Genomic DNA, 20,799 nt, shown 5'->3' with positions numbered 1-20,799 from the left:
ATGGAGCGAAATCTGCATGATTTCACTCTCAATTTAAAGCAAACATCAGCGAACATATTATTAAAGCGTGAAGGCGAAACGAGGAGCCAGCATCAGTCGGTTGAAAAAAAAAAGCAGCCATTCCACTTCATTTGTTCGCTTGTTGGAATGGACGTTCCCTGTCAATTGCGATCGGCGATAATGGCTTGAGAAAAAGCCGAATCATTTAGATTGCTAATGCTCTGGTGTAAACTGTGAACTAACGTCTGCCAGAGCCCTTAACCCAATTAGGATAAGGCTGTCAAATAATGCAGGTTGTTGTTATTGTCGTTGATGTTCTTGTTTTTTCTCTCTGTGTGTTTTCGTGAGGCGTGAAAGTGAAAGTGTGAACTCCACTTTAATGTGATGGAAACTTCGAGAGACAAAGAGAAAGATATAGGGAGAAGTAAAGACAAGCAAGAGCTAGATTTAGAGTTAGAGTTAGAGATAGACATAGAGATAAAGATAGAGATAGAGATAGAAAGAAAGAGAGAGATAGAGAGAGAGATAAAGGGGGAATGAAGAGATATAAAAAGATAAAGATAGACAAAGAGATAAAGATAGAGAAAAGTAGAGAGAGAGAGAGAGGTGGAGATATTTAGAGCTATATATATATATATATATATATATATATATATATATATATAGATATATATATACATACATAGAGAGAGAGAAAAAAAGAGGGAGAGAGATACAGATATATGTCAAGAGAGAGAGAGATAGCGATAGATAGATAGAGAGTGAGAAAGATAGAGATAGAGAGATAGAAACATAATTTTATAGAGATATATACAGAGAGAGAAACAGAGATATAATTAGAGATAAAGATAGATTGGGAGAGAGATCCGAGAAACAGAAAGAGAAGAAAGAGCTACAACGAGGCACTGCATCTTGTAAAGTAGAAAGTATCAACGAAATGGAAAGAAAACAAGCAAGCAGCTGCTCATTGTATTTTCTATATTGATCTCCCGTTTTGCCTTTTTGGTATTTGCTTAAGCTCTAAGATCCAATTGCAAGCCATGGAGATCTCACACTGACATGAATGCAATAATACAACTGCAAAAAATATCCGTGAAAATCAAGTGGGATTAAGTAGATAGAGTGTTTCAATTAGAATGACACATCGGATACGAACCAATCTGCGGTCGCCTGAAAATAACTGTCCAAGCGACATGTGACAGTGACGTCATTAGCGTAAAATGTCACTGAACTCATAAAGCGTGGCTGTATCAATGGATTCTCCTTCACATAGTATTCTTGATCAGTTCGTCACATTACAGGACAACACATAGCAGACTGATTCCTCTGCTCAAATTCAAAAAGAAGGTCTGTGATTGTATAGAGTGTACAGTGCTCTAAAGGCAAATCCCTCAAACAATTTCTCGGTATCATGAATTGGATTTTAGATGGCAGTGAAATTGTATAGGGCTTAGGTGATTTAAATTCATCCAATTTTCCACAAATTTGTTGACTCACGTGTCTTACTCTTTCCAAGTATTTCACTCTTAATATGAATAGGATTAGTCCTAGGGTAAAAAAAGGGGGGATCACCACCTTGAGAGCCACGTCGTCAAAGTTTTATGATGAAAAGTCCCTGTTTGATGTTCTGAATTCTTAAGAGGCATTGTTTTCATTTTCTTCCTTTAATTCCAAATCAACGTCTGCTTAAATTGTTAATAATATAAAAGGGAAACATCAAACCTCTGAAGATTGGATCATATTTGAGAGGTAGAGCAAAGAAAAACGAAGCCTTAAACAGCTGTATTTTCATGATTTGATGCGATCAAAAGAGAGAGAGAAAAAAATAACCCAGCGATATCGAAGGCAAGTCATAACAGCCCACGCAAATATTCAAATCACATTTACCTTTTAGAAAGAAAAGAAGAAATATGTTTATAGTACTTCCTTGCCTTAGCAGATTACAAATTCCTACTCTGTGAGTCTTGGAGATTTAAGGATTTCTATGCATGTAGTTTTCTGACTTTCCACACGCTAATTCCAGTTATTTCCGGGGAAGTAAGAATAAATAATACTACCTCTTCGTGTATCAGCTAAGAAACGTGACAGTTATCATTCTAATGGTATGCGCAGCTAATTCTCATTTCAGCTAATCCCCCAGTAAAACCCCTTTTACCTAAATACCGTGTTAATTTCACTAATTCATTTTGAGACCCTGATATTAAGCTTCGCCTAATGATGGGAGAATAATGCATAAAAATTATTACAAAAAAATGTGATACCCATGGAAATGTTATCCAACATTCATGTTGCGAGGTTACGGGATATACAACACAATGAATGCAAGGTAAAATATATTATGACACAGCTCAATTCATCGAAATAATAACCAGTATTAGCATTTGCTAAATAAGTGATTTACATTAGATTCCTTTTTCATGTAATCATAAACACTCTTGGAAATAATTATTGAGAAATGCAGGAAACCGTCATCTGGGCCATGATGGCGACACTCATAGCGACCTCCGAAAAAACAGTTCTCTTTGTCATAATTATTATGAAGCATTTTCGATATTCTAAAGACACTCAAAAGTGTGGGTGTTTTTAAAATATCGTAAGAACACTTGCTTGCAAGGTGTGTATTGACTATCTGCAACATAGTTTTAATTCTGATAGGATATAAAATTTGCTTTCTTTTTTCAAGGTTTCGTGGAATAGATACCTCCTTAAACTCTTTTTCGAAAATGCCCGGGCGTTTTGGTATACACATACCTGAGGAGATTACATCTTCTTTTCCTGTGTGTGCAGCGTTGTTTCTATGTTATATAAGGAAATCCGTCTTCAGGATAGAATGAACAATAATGAGCTGTTTGACGAATGCGTGATCAACCTAATCTATCTTAATCACACGTGCTTTAGTGGAAACTGAAGCTAAATATTGGCAAAAGTATGTTGAAAAGGACTAATGAAAACTGCGTTAAAAAGTCTATAGGGTGGGAACTTTTTGTTGCAGAAAATGATTTTTTTTTACTTTGGTTGGCAAATATGTGACTTTACATTAATTGTGCTCTTCCTAAATCTAAGTGGAATTACTTTCCCCATTGGCCTGTTTTCAAATCATCTTCAAATTGACCAACTGTGCATTGCAACCAGGCAAATGGATGTGTTTTTGTTTTTTGTTTGTTTGTTTGTTTGTTTTGTTTTTTTTTTGGGGGGGGGGGGAGGAGGAACTGTCTACTCTGTTATGCAGTGTGAATGTAAGAGCTGTCGAGCTGTCCAAACGGGTTCTACTTGTATTGCTGGACCCACTGACGTTGCCATAGCAACAAGAAAGGTCGGTTCTGCAGGGACCATACTGCTGAGAGTTTGCTGAGAAATGGTGCGAACCGCGCTTCAACAATCTTCTGGGTCATTCGTGTCTGAAAGATCGCGCATGTTTTCCTTGTGTGTGTGTGTGTGTGTTTTGTTTTTTTCTTCCTTTCTTTAGAAGTTGTAAATGGGTCCTTAAAGACCGTCTACGTTTGACGTGTCTCGAATTCGACCTAAGGGAAGATCGGCGGCACGGGAATCTTGAAACCTCCTCCCCCGACCCAACTCGGTGTGACTGCGTTTTGATAGCGAGTACGTGTGCGGACAAGCGGTGCTTAGCACTGAGCAAGCGTGAAGGACTTTCAACATTTTTACTACAAGAGCCATAATATGGGGTAGGCGGAGGTTTGGGAGAACCCCCCCCCCCCCCCCAAAAAAAAAAAAAAAAAATGCCATTGGGAGAAAGAATTAGCATTATTGTCTTATGCGTATTTGCTTGTCCATCTGATTTCGCTGCTTTAAAACCAGGCTCGATTTTTCCCAATCATTCACTCATAATATCCCCTGCAAACACACATGACACATGGATGTAGTTATCTGCCATGATTTCACATTTTGAAATCATCCTTACTTCTTTACCCTTTTTTCTTTCCTCTCATTTATTTTTCATCAAACTGTTCTGGCTGCTTCTCCTCTGTATATAGAGCAGGATACTGCCATTAATTATGCTTTAATACCTTACGTTATTGCCATGAAAATTCATAGATGTCGTAAGGCAACTTCGATTCTTAATTCCCTCTAAAATGCCTGTAGCATTCCGCCTTATATCCACGTACGTTGCGCTAATATTTGAGTTGATCATGTTGAGGTCGTACGTTTGGGAAAGACGTAAAAGGGGCTCAGTCTCAAAAGGGCATAAACTTCATTTGCAATTTCATCGGTCACTTTAAGGCCAAGAGGCGATTAAAGTTCATGAATTGTCACTGCCATGACTGCTGCTGAAAGGTTGGATTCGTTGATCTTGTTGTTTGTTTACATAATGAATTTCTGCGAAAATGATCCGCCAACCTAACATTCTGATCACGTTGTTAATAACTGCGCGAAGGCGGAAGCAATCATGCTGAATATATCAGTTACGATGTAATTTAAAGTCTATTCAACTTTAGAACGTTTACCATACAAACCATCATTTTGCAGTATTTATTAAAGCAGAAGATACGCCATTTTACCTACAGACTTTTGACGTATACGAAAAACGATTGATTATCGAAATTCACGAAACAGATTGTTTGATTTCAATAGTTTATTAATAGTAGATCAGCATTTCTGATCAATACATGTGAATTACAAAAAATTATTTAAAAAATCCAACAACAACTTACACACATACACAAAAGCGCGTGCGCGCGCGCGCGCGCACACACACACACACACACACACACACGCAGACACACGCACAAACAAACAACGAATCTCAGGCCCCGAAAAAAAAAAAGGTATAGAGAGCTCTCTTACACACTTACGATGACAGGAATATATCGATCCTTTCGTTAATATTATAGGTCAAAGTTAGGAGAGATGGACAAGGGCTGTGTGTATAACAAAGTCCAAACCCGGGTAAAAAACCCTGACATTGTTTGTATAGAGCTCTTTGAGATTCTGACTAGGCAGTCAGTACAGTTTACCGGCGTATAGAAGTCATTTTATTGACATTATTGACCCCGTGGCATTGATTTTATGCTCTTCCTGAAAATGTCAAGTTTGCAGGACAAATGACACTGTCCAATCAAAGCGAATAAACAAGCCACAATCCTTTTTTGTTGTTGTTGTTTTTAAAGAAAAGTGTATTAGAAACTATTTCGAAGAAATTGCGAGCAAGTACATACGATTAGTTCAACTCCGATATCTCACTGGAATTGACGTACTCGATAAAAGTAAAGAGAGCAATAGGTTCAACGGAAGAAAAAGAAATATGAATGAAAACATGAAGAACACAAAAACCATTTCATGCATTACAGAGTTTGCTGGTTTAAGTCCATTACTAGTCCAATCAACTTGCGGTTTTGTTGCTCATCTCTTAATGCATAATTAAACATTACTTTGTCCATAATTCATCGTATAAAATCTTATTCCTGGAAGAAAACCCGAACGGACTACAATGTGACTTCGATAGAAACAAAGCAAAAAAAAAAAAAAAACAACAACAACAACAACAACAAAACACAGAAATGTTATCCATCCTGTTTTTCCAACCGTAACACACAGAATGATATGGTACCTGAAAACTAAAACAGCATGTATATTTATGGTCATGCATCTACGACGGTTACAGCAGTTCTGTGTATAATAAAGTCATTTAACGGTTTCATGCAACTTAATTACAGGCTATCAGTATCACATTTCTTACGATTTCCACAAAAAGAATTAAAAAGAAAAACAGGAATGAACCCCCCCCCCCCCAAAAAAAAAAAAAAAAAAAAATTACGACAATAATTCTTTGGCGTTTGAGAATCCCTGTCTAGTAATATAATTCACTGTGGATTGATGCGGCGTGGAGAAACACTTGCACGTATAGGCTCAAAAGGGCGAAATCGTTCCCTCCCCCCCCCCCCCCCCGGGGGGGAACAGCTCCCGTGAAGGTAAAATTGCGCCGAATCGCCAACTATTGCGAACTTATAAATCTTCACGCATCAGTTCTCCCTACATCGCTTGAAATAAATCATCTTAGAAAAACAAGAAATTGTGAGTTTATTATTTTTTTTCAATCCAAATGCATTTTATGAAACCGCTCTTTTGAAAATTACATGGTGATTCCCAGTTGAATTGACGCATTTTGTATCCGATTCTTGTAAAATAAGTTGAATGTCTTTCGCTACATCCTTTTAATGACGTCTGTCTGCACACGTGGGAAAAAGAGGAGAGTATTGAAAATCACAGTTTTTTTATGGCGTATAGACTTTTAAATTTTCTCCCAGGAAAATTGTGCTTGCTATGTGGGCGTGAGGTACCGGGGGAGGGGGGCTACAAAACAACGATACGATCGATTTTGCAGTATAAAACGTTTCCGTTGTTTCACTGTCACATCTGTAAATAAATATTGATTACTGAAATATCAGGGAGAAAAAAATGCGAAATTCATATCCCGTCATTCACCTCAACAAATCCAGTTCGGGTTCCACGTTACTTAAAGATTTCACTGTCAACACTTACTATACACATTTCTCTTACTGTCAACAACAGTGAGCAATACTCGGTATCAAAATCATCGCTTTGACTTTTATCATCCCAAAAAGTCAGCATTTTAGAATTATTGAGATCTATCGTTGTAATGATGATGATGATGATGATGATGACGATTACTCTTACTGTTTTTTTTTCTTTTCATTTGAAATATAGGACTTCACTTTGTCAGGAGCCTCCTACACTGCAAAAAGTCTGGTGTTAAATATGAAACACCGAGCTGGTGTTAGATTTGCCGGTGCTCATTTGTGGTGTTAGATTAACACCTCAGATTTTTTTTTTTTTTTTTTTTGGGGGGGGGAATAGTTTCTTAGTTCCTGTTCTTCTTGTTGATTTTGAACTTCAACAAGACGATCAGGAATTTTCCGATAAAGTACTTAACTTTTGAAAAAAAAAAGTGTGAACACATTTACACCAAAGTAACACCAGCTGGTGAAATCACCTATTGAAGCTGGGCGGGTGTTATACCATCGACATTAACACCAGCAATATCAAATCAACACCATACGGTATCATTGTTGAATTAACACCAGCGCAGCGTCAAAAATATCATCAGCTACAGTGTCAAATTGTCACCACGAAGTGCCAGGTGAACACTTTCAACACCATCACAACATACTTTCTACACCTGTTGGTGTGGTCCTCTATTGACACTTGATCGGTGTTGAATTTAACACCTACGGTGCTAAATCTAACACCGATGTTTTTGCAGTGTAGAGTGGCTTTAGTATTAAACTTCGTATTATATTCTCACCAATAATAGACTTCAGGCAATCATCACTTCACTGATACCAATGGTTACTTCCCGTTTATTTCCAGTGGTTAAAAAAAAAGGATAAAAATGAATATGGATTTACCTCCGTTTCTGGTTAGGACGTAATTTGGAACGTGAGGAATTTCCTATACCTTCTTGCCCTGTCGATATTTCTTTCTTCTTTTTGTTTCCATTCTGTAGAATAGTCGGACAAAGTCGTGACAAATCATCATTGATTCGCAAAATTGGCAACGCGCCGCGTGGCTCCATATCCTGGCGGTATTAAGGCATGTACCGAGCAAAATGAGGCCAGTTTCACGTTACCCATTCATTGCGTCACTACTAAAAGAAAAAAAAAAGAAAAAAAAAGAGTGATTTTTTCCCCCATGATTCTTCTTCTTATAAGTGGAATTTGGAATTCGGCTGCAATAACATGTCGGGGCCGGGTAGAAAGGGAAGGGATAAAGATGTGTTTCCTTTGCTTCTACTTAAATCTCGTTTTGTGGTGTAATCTCCTGTTGCAATAAGAAAAAACTATTGGGTGACCCACTTTGAATAACGAAAAGTAACATTACTGCTTACCCACCTACGGGGCAATAATGTTTGTTTTCTTTCCAGCCATTAGTTCACGAATGATTCCCGCAGTCTGATTTCAACTTTTGGTCTGTGTAAATTCGACCACTTATCTGTCTCCTCATCCAGGCTCTTTTCTTCTCCCTTTTGCCACCTGCAATAATCAATAATCCCAGTATGACCCAAAGTGGAAACAAAGCAACAACAAAAAAAAGTGAAGAAAACCCTAAAACTATTGGAAACGTGATGACGTGATCTGGAATGTGTCCTGCAGCAGTCACGGGAACAAAAATGGCAGCGACAAGAATTTCTTCCACCAAGAACAAAATCAAACCTTACATGCCTTAAGACGAACATAAAAGAACAGAGAAATCTTGTGACCGTCGCCTCCAAGTCGAAATGAGCGTGCTAAGATATGACGTTATTAAGGAACTTTGTGTGAGAGATGTTTACCGCTTAAACAATCTTTACAAGCATGTAGGACCCTACAAGATTCTAAAAAGGGGAAGAATTTCTTGTACTCTTCAGACAAAGTCCAAGACTACAAATCCAATTCTTGTATAAAATCAGACCATTGCATTATGATTGCATGAGATTTCGCCACGAGAGAGAAGCCAGACATATGCGTGACATAATCCTTCTCATCGTTGAAGGCCAATATTTTGAATGAAATTTAATCAATCACTTTGGCTTACCCGATATTACTCTTTTAAGATGAACACACACATGAATGAATACATGCACAAATTAATGAATTATAGTGAATTGAAGAAAAGCTCAATGAAAGGATTAAAATGATTCTTTGATTCTTCAAGTCTAAACTAGAGCCATAATAGCGTGATGGCTGTATTGATTGCCACTAATGCCGCACCTGATCAGTTCTCTAAACATTGGAGGCGGAGATTTCTTGTCTTTCTTCCCTCTTTCTTTATGAGATCATCGAACTGTGGCTCGCCAGGGGGCGCTCTTGACTGGAACGGTCTGGATAATCGGTACGACGCACCCTAGGGATAGATCTTTTGAGTGATGCCTGTAATTACCTCGGATCTTCTTTCCTCGATTCCGGAAGAGCTAGGAGATGTTGAAAGGGGAAAGGGGAAGGGGGGGGGGGGGGGTTAAAGTAGCCTATACGAGTATGACAAGTGAAGTATCCTGTCCACAATGAGAGCTTGATCGATGGATTAAATAGCATAAGGGAAACTTAACAATCTAAACGTATTAAGTCTTTCTTTTACTCTATTTCCCTCTCTCTTTCTGTCACTGCCGTACATTGCTCTTTTCTTTCTCCAGACCAATTTCTTTTTTTTTTTGAAATCCCATTTTTAAATGCTGTGTCTAACAGCTCACATCTCCCACCCTCTCCGGACAATTTGATCTATCTGCAACCTTATAATGCCTATAGTTGTACGATGAAGTGTTCGGTTCTATTACACTTGATTACTCTCTCTTGTCTGAAAGGAGCAGAACCGGCTTTTTCCACCCGCCTCCTTGGTCCGTTGAGCCAACGTCGAGATTTCATCTGGTAAACGAGGCTCTCCGAACACCGACAGTTGGGCTTGAATATTGGATATGATCAGAACGTGATGTTGACATAAAGTCTGAATAGACATTTTTTTTTTTTTTTTGGGGGGGGGGGTGATAGCATCTCTCATATTATGAGATGTGCATAATATCATGCTTTATAAAGGAGTTTATTCTACAAAGTCTAGTCTTTGGTTTGACAGTTCGAAGTCAAGCAATGGGTAGTTATGATAATGATGACAAAGAATATACCAATCTTTTGCATCTACTTTCCTGTAATATCTTACTTTCATTTTTTTTTTTCGGGGAGACTAAGAGCATAATTATGAGACAGTTTTCTCATTGAGTACAGTCAAATCTGTCTTAGTGACCACCTGTCTATAGCGACCACCTGCCGTATACGACTCCGATGCATAGTACGCCTTATGACTGTCTTCGAAAAATTACTACATTTCACTGGTAAATCATACAAAAAAAAAATGAATAGAATGAAATTGAATTGAATTGAATTGAAGTGAACACGTAGGCTTCAGTTTACTTTGTCATGATGTTTTTCTTTAATAATATTTTATCTTCGTTTTTATTTGTTCAGTCACTAATCCCTGATTAAACACATTATTCCTTCACTATGGAGTCATCCCTTATGTTTGAAAATAACCTGCAGTTTTGTTTAAATAAAGATCCTTCAGTTTTATCAATGGTTTCCCACTATGCTGAGGATTTTTTTGTTTTGATGTTTTGATGATTTATGTTGAGCTACATTATTTGTACGTTCAATTAATGTACATGTGTTTCAGAGTTCATCAATGTAGAAAACATTGGCGATGAATTATATCAGAGGGCATACATATTGTTCTTCTCCCCACCCCTTACTTTAATTTGTCTGTAATGAAAGTATCTTGATCTTCCTCGTGCTGTAGTCAGGAGTTATATATACACAGGATATGAAAATACCGGTCACCGCCTCTCGCTTTCCTAACGCACTTCTTGCTCGTAATGAGCTGGTTACATATACGCTGTAATTATACAGAAAAGAAGTAGTCCCTTAAAAACAAAACAAAACAAAACAAAAACCCAAACAAACAAACAAACAAACAAAGAAAATAAAAAACACACACATTAGACAAAAACCAACCAAAAGCCCCCCCCCCCAAAAAAAAAAATAAAAAGAACAGCAACCCCCCCCCCCCACAAAAAAAAAAGAAAAAGAAAAGGAAGGTGGCATTCGGTTCTATTGTTTGTTGCTTGCCCTGGATCACTGGCAAAATAGGGAAGACGGTATTATTTTTAAACATGTCGATGACGGAATGATTCATAATGACTTACATTTACCGATAAGGTATTCTGTGAGAAAAGTGTATTAACCGCGCAAAGAAGAAGAGGCAAATACCTCATTCAGTTGTGGGCCTGCATGCAAATTACGAGATACAATGTACCAAAAATACTTCCTTTTGTTGATACCATCTTACCAGCAGAACGGGAGCAAACAAACAGAGAGTCCCAAGCTTACCCGTCACGCGGAGGAAACAGATTCTATTCGGTATTCAGAACGTTTGCTGACGCGATTGAAATCGATTGATTAACACATTTTACCGCAACGCTTTGAGGAAAATCAAAACGATTGACATGCTATTTTTTTTTTTTTTTGGTATTTCGTTTGGAAAGAAAATAGTGCGCTAAATTGAGAAGAGCAAAATATTTTCTTTCTTTTTTTTTCTTCGTTAAAGGATGCCATTTCAGCTGTTTGCAGATGAAACAATGGGGATGGAGAGTCTGATTTTCCCCACAAGTAACCCGAACTTTTGTGTTGTCAGCACATGACAGCCCTTCCCAACGAAATCTTGCTCGTCTTGATGACATGGCACACACGTATATCGCCATTGAGATACTCCACGTTCGTGATTAAGGAATTTATTGATGACCGAATTGCCATTATTACGGAAGGGAGGGAAATTCTGGTGGCACAACAACATGTCACACATTTTGACAATAAAACAAATCACCACCACCATGATAATGTACTTAAAGTAACAAGAAAACTTTATTCTTCCCTCGCCTCAAGCGGCATCGTCCCAATCTCGATCACTGAACTCTTCAATGTGGGCCGAACAGGCCACACCCCTTTGTACAAATGCGTATTCATGACACCATATTCATGTCATTCTGGTTTGCCTGTTTGTTTGTTTGTTTGTTCATTTCCATCTGAGAAGATGGCTGGATAGCCCATATTAAGCTACGTTAAGATGGCCTTCCATTGAGTCCAGTTGGATGTGAGGTGGGACCACTTCATCGGGTTAAACATCCTGCTCTTTGCGATGAATGAATGAAGTGGGATCTTTTATGTGCATGAGTTGTGACTCTCTCATACACTGGACTTCCATTTTATGTCCTATCCAAGAGACAGAGTGTTTTGCTTCTTGCTAGAGGGGACGGTATGATTACACACAACGTTGCTCAGTCCAGACTCGGGTTCGAACCCGGGCCCTTAAGATCGTGAGGCAGACGCGCTACCGACTGAGCCAACTCACCGCCCTTAATCATTAATTGCATTAATTGCATGTTCATTGCGCTACTCCGTTAGCTCAATGGAATAATGATGGTGTGATATTTATTTCATTTGAATTTATTTCCACTTTGTCTTCGCAAGAACAAATGGATGACAGAAATATGGGATGAGAGGATAGGAGGATGCTTGAGGTCGGTGAAGAAGTGGAGAGCGGAAAGGTGGTCCAAACGATCAAGCGGGAACATGAACCTCCGAACTTGATAACAAGCAGTAAACTATGTGATAAATCTGAAGATTTCACGAGGCCAGACCTCTCCTTTGTCTTACCAAGGAAGTATATTTAAGAACCTCCTTGGACATACTTTAAACAGAACACACATATACAGTCAACAAAATAAGCAACGGTTTATTACAAAATAATGAGAGACAGAGAGAGAGAGAGAACATATTATTTTCTTGGTGCACTCTTTGTATTTCCAATGAGGTATTCTAGCAAGCCCAGTACCTCCTTCGTGAGAGTGAAATGTTGAGTAAACATTCATTTTCATCACAAGAAAGTGGAATAGGCAGCAACAGCAGTGTGTGTTATCTGCTACTCAACCTCCTACTCGCGCAACATCTACGATTATGTAGATATGTCATGTTTTTAAAGGGTAGATTGTGTGTCTTCAAGTCGCATGGATACGGCGCGACTAGCCGGAAGTGTGCCATCGATACTTCTCTGGGATGATTAACGAGCACCATGTGCACAGTTGAGTGTAATCCCCAGCCTCGCAATACGTTGACACACTTTTTTGGGGAGAAGGATCGAAGGTAGATACCAGTTGCAAGAAAATGACCCGTGACGGGCAGAGAGAGTCCGGTTTCAGCGCCCTCTATCCCTCCGAGGCTGCAAGTCAGTGTCACCTCGTTGAGTCCTTGCTTTCTCGTTGCAATATACTCGATTTAAAGGTCATATATACCTTTTTCAAAAGTCACGAAATTTTGCATTGTTGAAGAATGATGTCTTTGACCATTAGATCGTGAATGAATTTTACTGTAATGCACATAAGAGTTTATAAATAAAAAGAACAAAGCTAACCCCATGTCACTGGATGATACGCTCACCTTTTCTATGGAGAATAACGATTGACTTTTTTTTTTTCAGGGGGGATGGGCATAATAAATTCACTGGAATTAAATACAAAAACTATTGTTTCTCCCTCCATTATAAAGAAATTTCCAGTTTTATCATTCTGAGGAAAGATCTAAATTACCTACCTCTACGATATACGAGCTAATGAAAGTAATCTTATTTGCAGGGTTGCAAGAGGGACACACGAATTTTCTATTTTCATTTTCTTTTCTAGTTTTTTCATCAGGCATTTAGCCAATATTTTGGAGAATGTATCCCTATGTAGACAAAGAAATATGGTAACGAATGAATCGTCGATCCCCAGAGCCTAGCATTACTCACAACTCTGCTGGAAAGAACATGGTGTCTCACAGTGTACTCACGATGGTTCATACTGTGGGACACTGTGCTCTTTCCAGCGTCCCACAGTGTGTTAACAATGTTTCACAGTGTGGGACACTGTGCTCTTTCCGGGGACCCACAGTGTGTTCACAATGTTTCACAGTGTGAGATAGTGTGTTCTTTCCCGCGTCTTACAGTGTGTTCACAATGTTTCACACTGTGGGACACTGTGCTCTTTCCAGGGTCCCACAGTGTGTTAACAATGTTTCACACTGTGGCACAGTGTGTTCTTTCCAGGAGGGAATGTTAGGGACTCTTCCCAGGGACCGCGGCCCCCTCAACCACACTCAACACTGGCTCTTTTATAATAAATAAACAAATGAATGGGATAAAAACTTGGATAAAACTGAGAAAAAAGTTCTGTCCGAGATTCTTTGAATGGCAGGTGGTGGGGTGTGGTGGAGGAGCAAATTGTCGTGAATCATTATCATAGATGTCAACACTTTAACAGAGTCAAAATTAAAGCTCTCAGTCTTTTTCTCTTCTGTTTTCAACTCAAAATCAGTAAAAGATTAGAGTTGAAGCGGTTTCATTATTCCTGTCGTTTTCCGGTCGGAGTTTGTTCGAGAAAGTCAGTTCATATCTTATAAAGATTACTGGTTACGGCGTAAGGGATCGGACCAGTCTAAAATGACGCCTATATAGTAATCAGGAGGTCGCGGGGTTTGAGTCCCACTCGAGTATGTGTGCCATTATTATTATTATCATTATTATTATTATTATTATCATCATCATCATTATGGCTATTAGTCAGATGCTGAATAATCTTTGAAGATATACTTCGATGAAGGGCGATTGTCCGTCAGTTGTAATCATCATCATATTCTTTTTCCTCCTCCTTCCTCTCCCTTCTACCTCCCTTCCCCTCTGCCACACTGTAAAAACATCGGTGTTAGATTTAACACCACGGGTGTTAAATCTAACACCGATCAAACTCCAATAAAGGACCACACAAACAGGTGTTAAAAATGCACTGTGATTGTGTTGAAAAGTGTTCACCTGACACTTCGTGGTGTTAATTTGACACTGTACCTGGTGTTATTTTGACACTGTACTGGTGTTACATCAAAAATGACACCACATGGTGTTGATTTGATATTTGTTGGTGTTAATATCAATGGTTTAACACCCGTCCAGCTTCAATAAGAGACCACACCAGCTGGTGTTACTTTGGTGTAAATTTATTTTCACATTTTTTCAAAAATCTAGTATTTCAATGTAAAATTCTTGATCGTCTTGTTTAAATTAAAAATCAACAAGAAAAGCAGTTACTAAGAAACTCTTCAAAAAACAGTTTAAAATTTGGAAATGACATTCGGAGTTGTTAATTTAACACCATAAATGAGCACCGAAAATTTAACACCAGCTCGGTGTTCACTATTTAACATCGGACTTTTTGCAGTGCATATATATATATATATATATATATATATATACATTTTTTTTTTATGAGTCCGTTTTTTCATAGTTTTCTTGTGAGTGATAGCATGATTCCATGACGTTTCCTCATTTCCCTGTTCCCAGGTTTCGACGGTTGCAAAGCCGAGTCACACCCAGCCATGAACGATTCATCGAGACTCGTCTTACTTCTCGCCCTTTTCTCCGTTCTCCTCGCGTGCCTTCCATCCCTCGGCCAGTGCTTCATGCTCTACGATACGGACGCCGACGAGGAGACCGAGGGCGACAGCGAGTGGAAGAGAGGGTACGCCGGCAAGGTCGTCGCCGAGCCCGTGGCGCGGTCGCCGATGAACTACAAATCTATGAGCAAATACCTTCAGAATCTGGCTTCCCGCAGGCTGGTTTCCGATCATGGTACGGTGACTTTAGGAACCATTTTTACGTATCAATAATATCATCCACTTCCTTCAACAGTTTCGACTGGGAAATTGAATGAAAAGATAAAATACTTTTAACAGAAGCAAAAATAGAGCAGTGTTTTTGGGCGGAAGAATGTCAGCGATTATGAATTAAATAGAAAGAATCGGGTTTAACAGTGTTTAACCTATTGAGTGCCGGTTATGTTATTGTGCCACTGATATTGTGAAAACAGACTTTATAGTAAAGAGAGGGTTAGCAAAAAAAAAGTGCGTACAAACAAACCTCAGTGATTGCGAACCTAATTTCATTTTCGGATCAACGAACTGTAACTGTAGAATAGTATAGAGGGAAAGTATCCGTCTATAGGGTTGATGCACATTTCACCTGTCATTTCAATAACAATGATTTCTGTCAGGTGTGGAACACATACACAGACACATAAACACACAAGCACACACATACATACACATAAAATGTACAATATTTACATTGATAATCACTCATGAGGCGTACATACATGTTTATACTGTACATCCCACTTATGACGGTTTGACATTGTGCGATGCACTGAGAAATATTGCAGTCACTAAGGAGATATGATTAAAGAGAAGATTTGTTATGGGAGGGAAGGTAATTACACACGAGGTGGCTCGAAAGTGTTAAGTCTCTCTCTCGACCCGATTTTTCATCAACTTCCTCCACTGAAAAGCTTGTTGAGGTTACCATGACAGGAAACGAATGAGGCTGAATATATCGACCCATAAATTCAAAATGACCGGATTGACAGACACTTCAAACGGTCGGGAAGGTCAGTCAGCTTAGCGCCACGCTTTATTGATCGTCAGCTTCAGTTTCCAGCCGAGCGGCAACAACATGATGACGCAGGCAAGGGAGTGTCCTCTTGTTTGGAAAGCCCCGTCTAAATGCTCTTATGTTTTACTCCCATTTTTTTCCAAACAAAGGCAAAGGAAATATGTTGGAGAAGTACCCACTTCCCCACTCATATCGACCTAGACGTAACCGAATATCCGCTCGTAATTTGCCCGACACTCCCTCGCCTATTACATTTTCCGGGAAAACAGCGGGCCGAGCTTCCTGCGTAAAAAAACAATTTGGATTGGTAACGATAATGATTCCTGAAAAGTAATCATAAAAAAAATCGTTATGAAATTTACGAGGCATTAAATTCAACTTTTCCTAATTACAGGTTAGGCAGGATATGTCATAACCAAACGTGTTTTGATATCACATGGAAGGTCATGTGCTCCAACTCGTACTCAAGTGGGTGTTTGACAACGCAATATGTGTAACCTCTTTGTTTGCAAACTGATGACTTTTTGACCCATAGCATGCTGACGGTGAGTTGACTTAAAACGAAACTTCAACAAAACGTGTTGATAAGTCTTGTGAAGCCATTGTCATTGTAGAATGAGAAGAAATCTATGTCAAATGTATATATATATATATATATATATATATATCAGGATGGATGCAATTATTCATTATTTGAGAAAATAGGAGTAACGTAATTGCGGTTCTGTTTTAGAATCACAGCTATTGGTTACTTTTGTAATTTGAAGCGGAAACGGGATATGTGTGTACTTCGGCCAATCAATTTCAGTTATTCGATACTACATAATATGATAAATTCTTCCAATATAAAAGCTGATTACGGAATATTAAAAAAAAAAAAACCGCAAACGATACTATGATCTTCTAAATTTAAAGGCATTATTCACCATTTCCAGGTGAAACAAAAACACAGCTTCAGTGCTTCAAAATAGCTCTAAAATGTGAATTAGGGATAGAAACAACCAATGTAAAAATTTGAATCAGTATGATTAATGTTAACTACACTGTAAAAACATCGGTGTTAGATTTAACACCACGGGTGTTAAATCTAACACCGATCAAACTTCAATAAAGGACCACACCCACAGGTGTTAAGAATGCACTGTGATGGTGTTGAAAAGTGTTCACCTGACACTTCGTGGTGTTAATTTGACTTAATTTAAATCTGGTGTTATTTTGACACTGTACTGATGTTAATTCAAAAATGACACCACATGGTGTTGATTTGATATTTGTTGGTGTTAATATCAATGGTTTAACACCCGTCCAGCTTCAATAAGAGACCACACCAGCTGGTGTTACTTTGGTGTAAATTTATTTTCACATTTTTTCAAAAATCTAGTATTTTAATGTAAAACTCTTGATCGCCTTGTTTAAATTAAAAATCAACAAGAAGTGCAGTTACTAAGAAACTCTTCAAAAACAGTTTAAAATTTGGAAATGACACCCGGGGGTGTTAATTTTAACACCATTAATGAGCACTGAAAATTTAACACCAGCTCGGTGTTCACTATTTAACACCGGACTTTTTGCAGTGTACTGTTAAATCTACATTAAAGTTATCGTGAACAAAAGTTATCGGAAAAATGCTTCTAGACTAAACCGTCTACAGCAAAAATGGTTTAGTGAGAAAAATAGTAATATCTCCTTATATTATTGCGCAGTTTGTACATGGTAGGATGTTTTGTAATACAACTGACCTACACATATATGCATCAAATGTGATATTTTGAACATTTTTTCTTTTTAAATCACTGCTCCCAATGGTAAACCTTTAATACTTGTGCATTGTCGGAACATTGCGAATGCAATCTTCTTATTGGTATGACATTCACATTTTGTCCAGTCCTAACAATCAAACAACATACGACAACGTATTATACCTCCCAGGTGAAGAATAGAAGAAGAAAATGTCTCCTCCATGATCTTTAATCATGTTAATACTTGCGCCCTGGAGACAACAGCTTAAAGCTCTCCACACATCGCGCGCGGAACCAACCACCACCGAATGTGCAAATCCGTGTTGACATTGCATGACAGATGAGAAGAAAGTCGAGGTGCGACAGATGAATATTCCATTAGTGATCATCGCAAACCCTTTATTACCCGCTCATACTTTTCCCGCGAGAAATGGCGCAAATGCGAGATCTTAGCCGCAGCGAAACAAATTGCACTGATTGTTTTACCCGTAGGTTTAATTTCAAATAACGTACCCCACCCCCACCCCCAAGAAAAGAAAGAAAACAAAATACACTCAACGAAACACTGGTCAGATATTACTTGGCCAGTAACACAGACATAGGCACCCATAACATAATCATGAATCTTATTATATCGTTAGGCGCCATATTTTATCACGATTGACATCTTACGAGACAGAGCACACATAGATGCCTCTGAAGTAAGGACTTCCTGTAAAGGTACTCCATATGGAAACAAAAGGGACACACGTAATGACGAAGAAACTGAAGGCAAGAACACATAAAACAGTTTGATTTGAATGGTTTAAGATTCCGCAGACGAGGCCTTTTCCCATTGTTCAAGCATAAACACAAGGGGGGGGGGGGGCACTTCTTGTGGGCTGCTATCGCTTTGGAGTAGTTGTCATAGGCAAATCAGATAGACCGAAGCAGGTCCTGCAGAATCGATGCGGTTTCTTCTCCGGCTTAACTTGTGTGTGTGATGATGTTGTTGTTGCTGTTGTTGCTTTTTTATATAAAGGCGCCGTCTTTTCAAATATCTCTGATTTCCTACTCAGATTCGATTATGTAGGCTTTTAATCAGGGTTAGTAAGCTCTGTGGGATAATTTTGAGGCTACGTGAATCAACAGTCAGAACTGATTTAATTCGTTTTGCGCCAAAGGCTTTGTTACATACTATTTGCTCGAGGTCTTACGGTATGTGCATGGTTTTGTGTGGTGCGCATTCTTCGGAGGATGTATAGGCTTGTTTCAGATCGTACAACACCCAGGTTTATCGAACAACTACACTTTTAGTGGATCTTACACAAAATTGATGGTTCATCAATTTTCCTATATTTGATGGCAGTGGTGGTAAATTTGACAACTATTCTAATCACCATCGCTTCATATAGTAACGCGTCATCATCATCATCATCATCACATCAACCTCATGCTTGTTGTCATAATAGAGTTTATGTCCATCATTGCAATGATTATTGAAATGCAAAGCTATTTGTCTTGAAAGTCTTAGTGTTTGCCGCCATGAAAACGATCTTCAAAGGAGATTAAGGAGAGACAACATGGATAGGTTAGGAAGAATGACGAGGATCTTTAATTTGAAGTATCACTTATGAACATGCATATGAAGCAGCTGGTTTTAGAGGTATACTGATCTCATTCTATTTCAAAACAGGTTATGATTTTGACCTACATACCATCATGTGAAGACGAAACCCTCTACATGGGAAACGTCGATAAACTCTAGTTTCTTGCACATAAACCCTACGGCTTAAAAAAAAAAAGCGTTACATACAATCGACTCTCCTTTCTAATTTTGCGGGATGTTTTTATTTACGCAGGGCTTGACGCTGACTTTTTTCCATCCGGTAGCCAGTTCGGACCACTGCTATCTTGTAATCTGAAATTTTAGTTGCCCTCCCCCCCCCCCCAAAAAAAAAAAGTACTGGACCGAAATAAAAGGTAACATTACAATCCGTTTTGAATCTTAGTTGCCCGATCGGGCCACGAGAAGAGACACTTTTTGGAAATTTCGTGGCCTGACGTAGATTTTCTATTGACACCAGGCCATCGGGTCATCGCTAATGTCTAGCCCTTATCTACGTGAATTTCTATTTTCATTGTAATTATGTTGCACATCATGAAAGGTTGACAAATTACTACAACGCTAATAATCAACTATGAAGAAATGAAAGATGAAATACATGAATATGATAACATTTGTAGCAAATTGAATTCCATCCCCTCCTCTCGTTTGTCAAACAGAGTTTGGTAAAAGACAGGTGAACTTCGGGCTCCGCCTGGCCGCCGTCGATGCGTTACGTAATCAAATGGACTCGTTAGCGGCGCTGAGGAACAGGCAGGCGGTGCGGAATAACCTGGACTTTATGACCCGTGTTGGCAGGAGGAGATAATAAAATCATCCGACAAGAAAAATCATCAACGGTAATCAATTATCTCTTCATTACAGTGCACCGCCTTTATAACGAATACGGTTATAACGAAACTCTCGTTACGACGAAGTAAAAATTCAGGTCCCCCAAATCATTTATAATTTTTAAAGGCTTTTTTTGTTCGGCTATAACGAATTTTCGATATTACGGCCAAAAAAAAAAACAAAAAAACACACTGTCGGTCCTGAGGACTTCGTTATAACGGGAGTTACATATATCAGTAGATACAGGATGATTACATCATGGTGAATTAAAGAGAAAAACCAAAACAGAAAACAGCCACTCATTATTGGACAAGTTGAGTGAAATCAACCAACGATATCAAAAGTAATCAGTGTCTTTTCATTGATAAAAGGAGAATAATCCCCTGCACCTCATGGAAAACCTGGCTCGGCATATAATTGTCTCAATATAATATTTTCAAGGAAGTGTTTTGTTGTGCACTATAGAAAACATCGTAATAAGTGACATATATCTTTCTGACCCACAAAAAAGTAAATATTTGTTATTCATCGTCACCTTAAGGTGTTGAAATGACGTGATTAAATTCCAGTTGAAGCTATAATGTTCGCATCATA

General features: G+C 38.5%; 1 protein-coding gene across 1 annotated transcript in view; it reads left to right on the top strand.

Moving 5' to 3' along the window:
• Nucleotides 1-20,203, top strand: part of LOC139725878 (uncharacterized) — a 35,660-nt gene extending 15,457 nt beyond the window's left edge. The window contains exons 2-3 of the mRNA XM_071636954.1: nucleotides 14,923-15,210; nucleotides 20,034-20,203. Of these exons, the coding sequence (XP_071493055.1) occupies nucleotides 14,958-15,210; nucleotides 20,034-20,182 (402 nt within the window). The 5' untranslated portion in view covers nucleotides 14,923-14,957 and the 3' untranslated portion in view covers nucleotides 20,183-20,203. The remainder of the gene's footprint in view (nucleotides 1-14,922; nucleotides 15,211-20,033) is intronic.
• The last annotated feature ends 596 nt before the right edge of the window (nucleotides 20,204-20,799 follow it).

The sequence above is a fragment of the Diadema antillarum genome, unplaced genomic scaffold (genome assembly GCF_040938485.1).
Source record: "Diadema antillarum isolate AM-2024a unplaced genomic scaffold, OU_Dant_1.0 seq00000063_RagTag, whole genome shotgun sequence".
Taxonomy (NCBI): Eukaryota; Metazoa; Echinodermata; class Echinoidea; order Diadematoida; family Diadematidae; genus Diadema; species Diadema antillarum.
The sequence above is the reverse complement of the archived record's forward strand: the minus strand, read 5'-3'. Positions and strand labels throughout refer to the sequence as shown.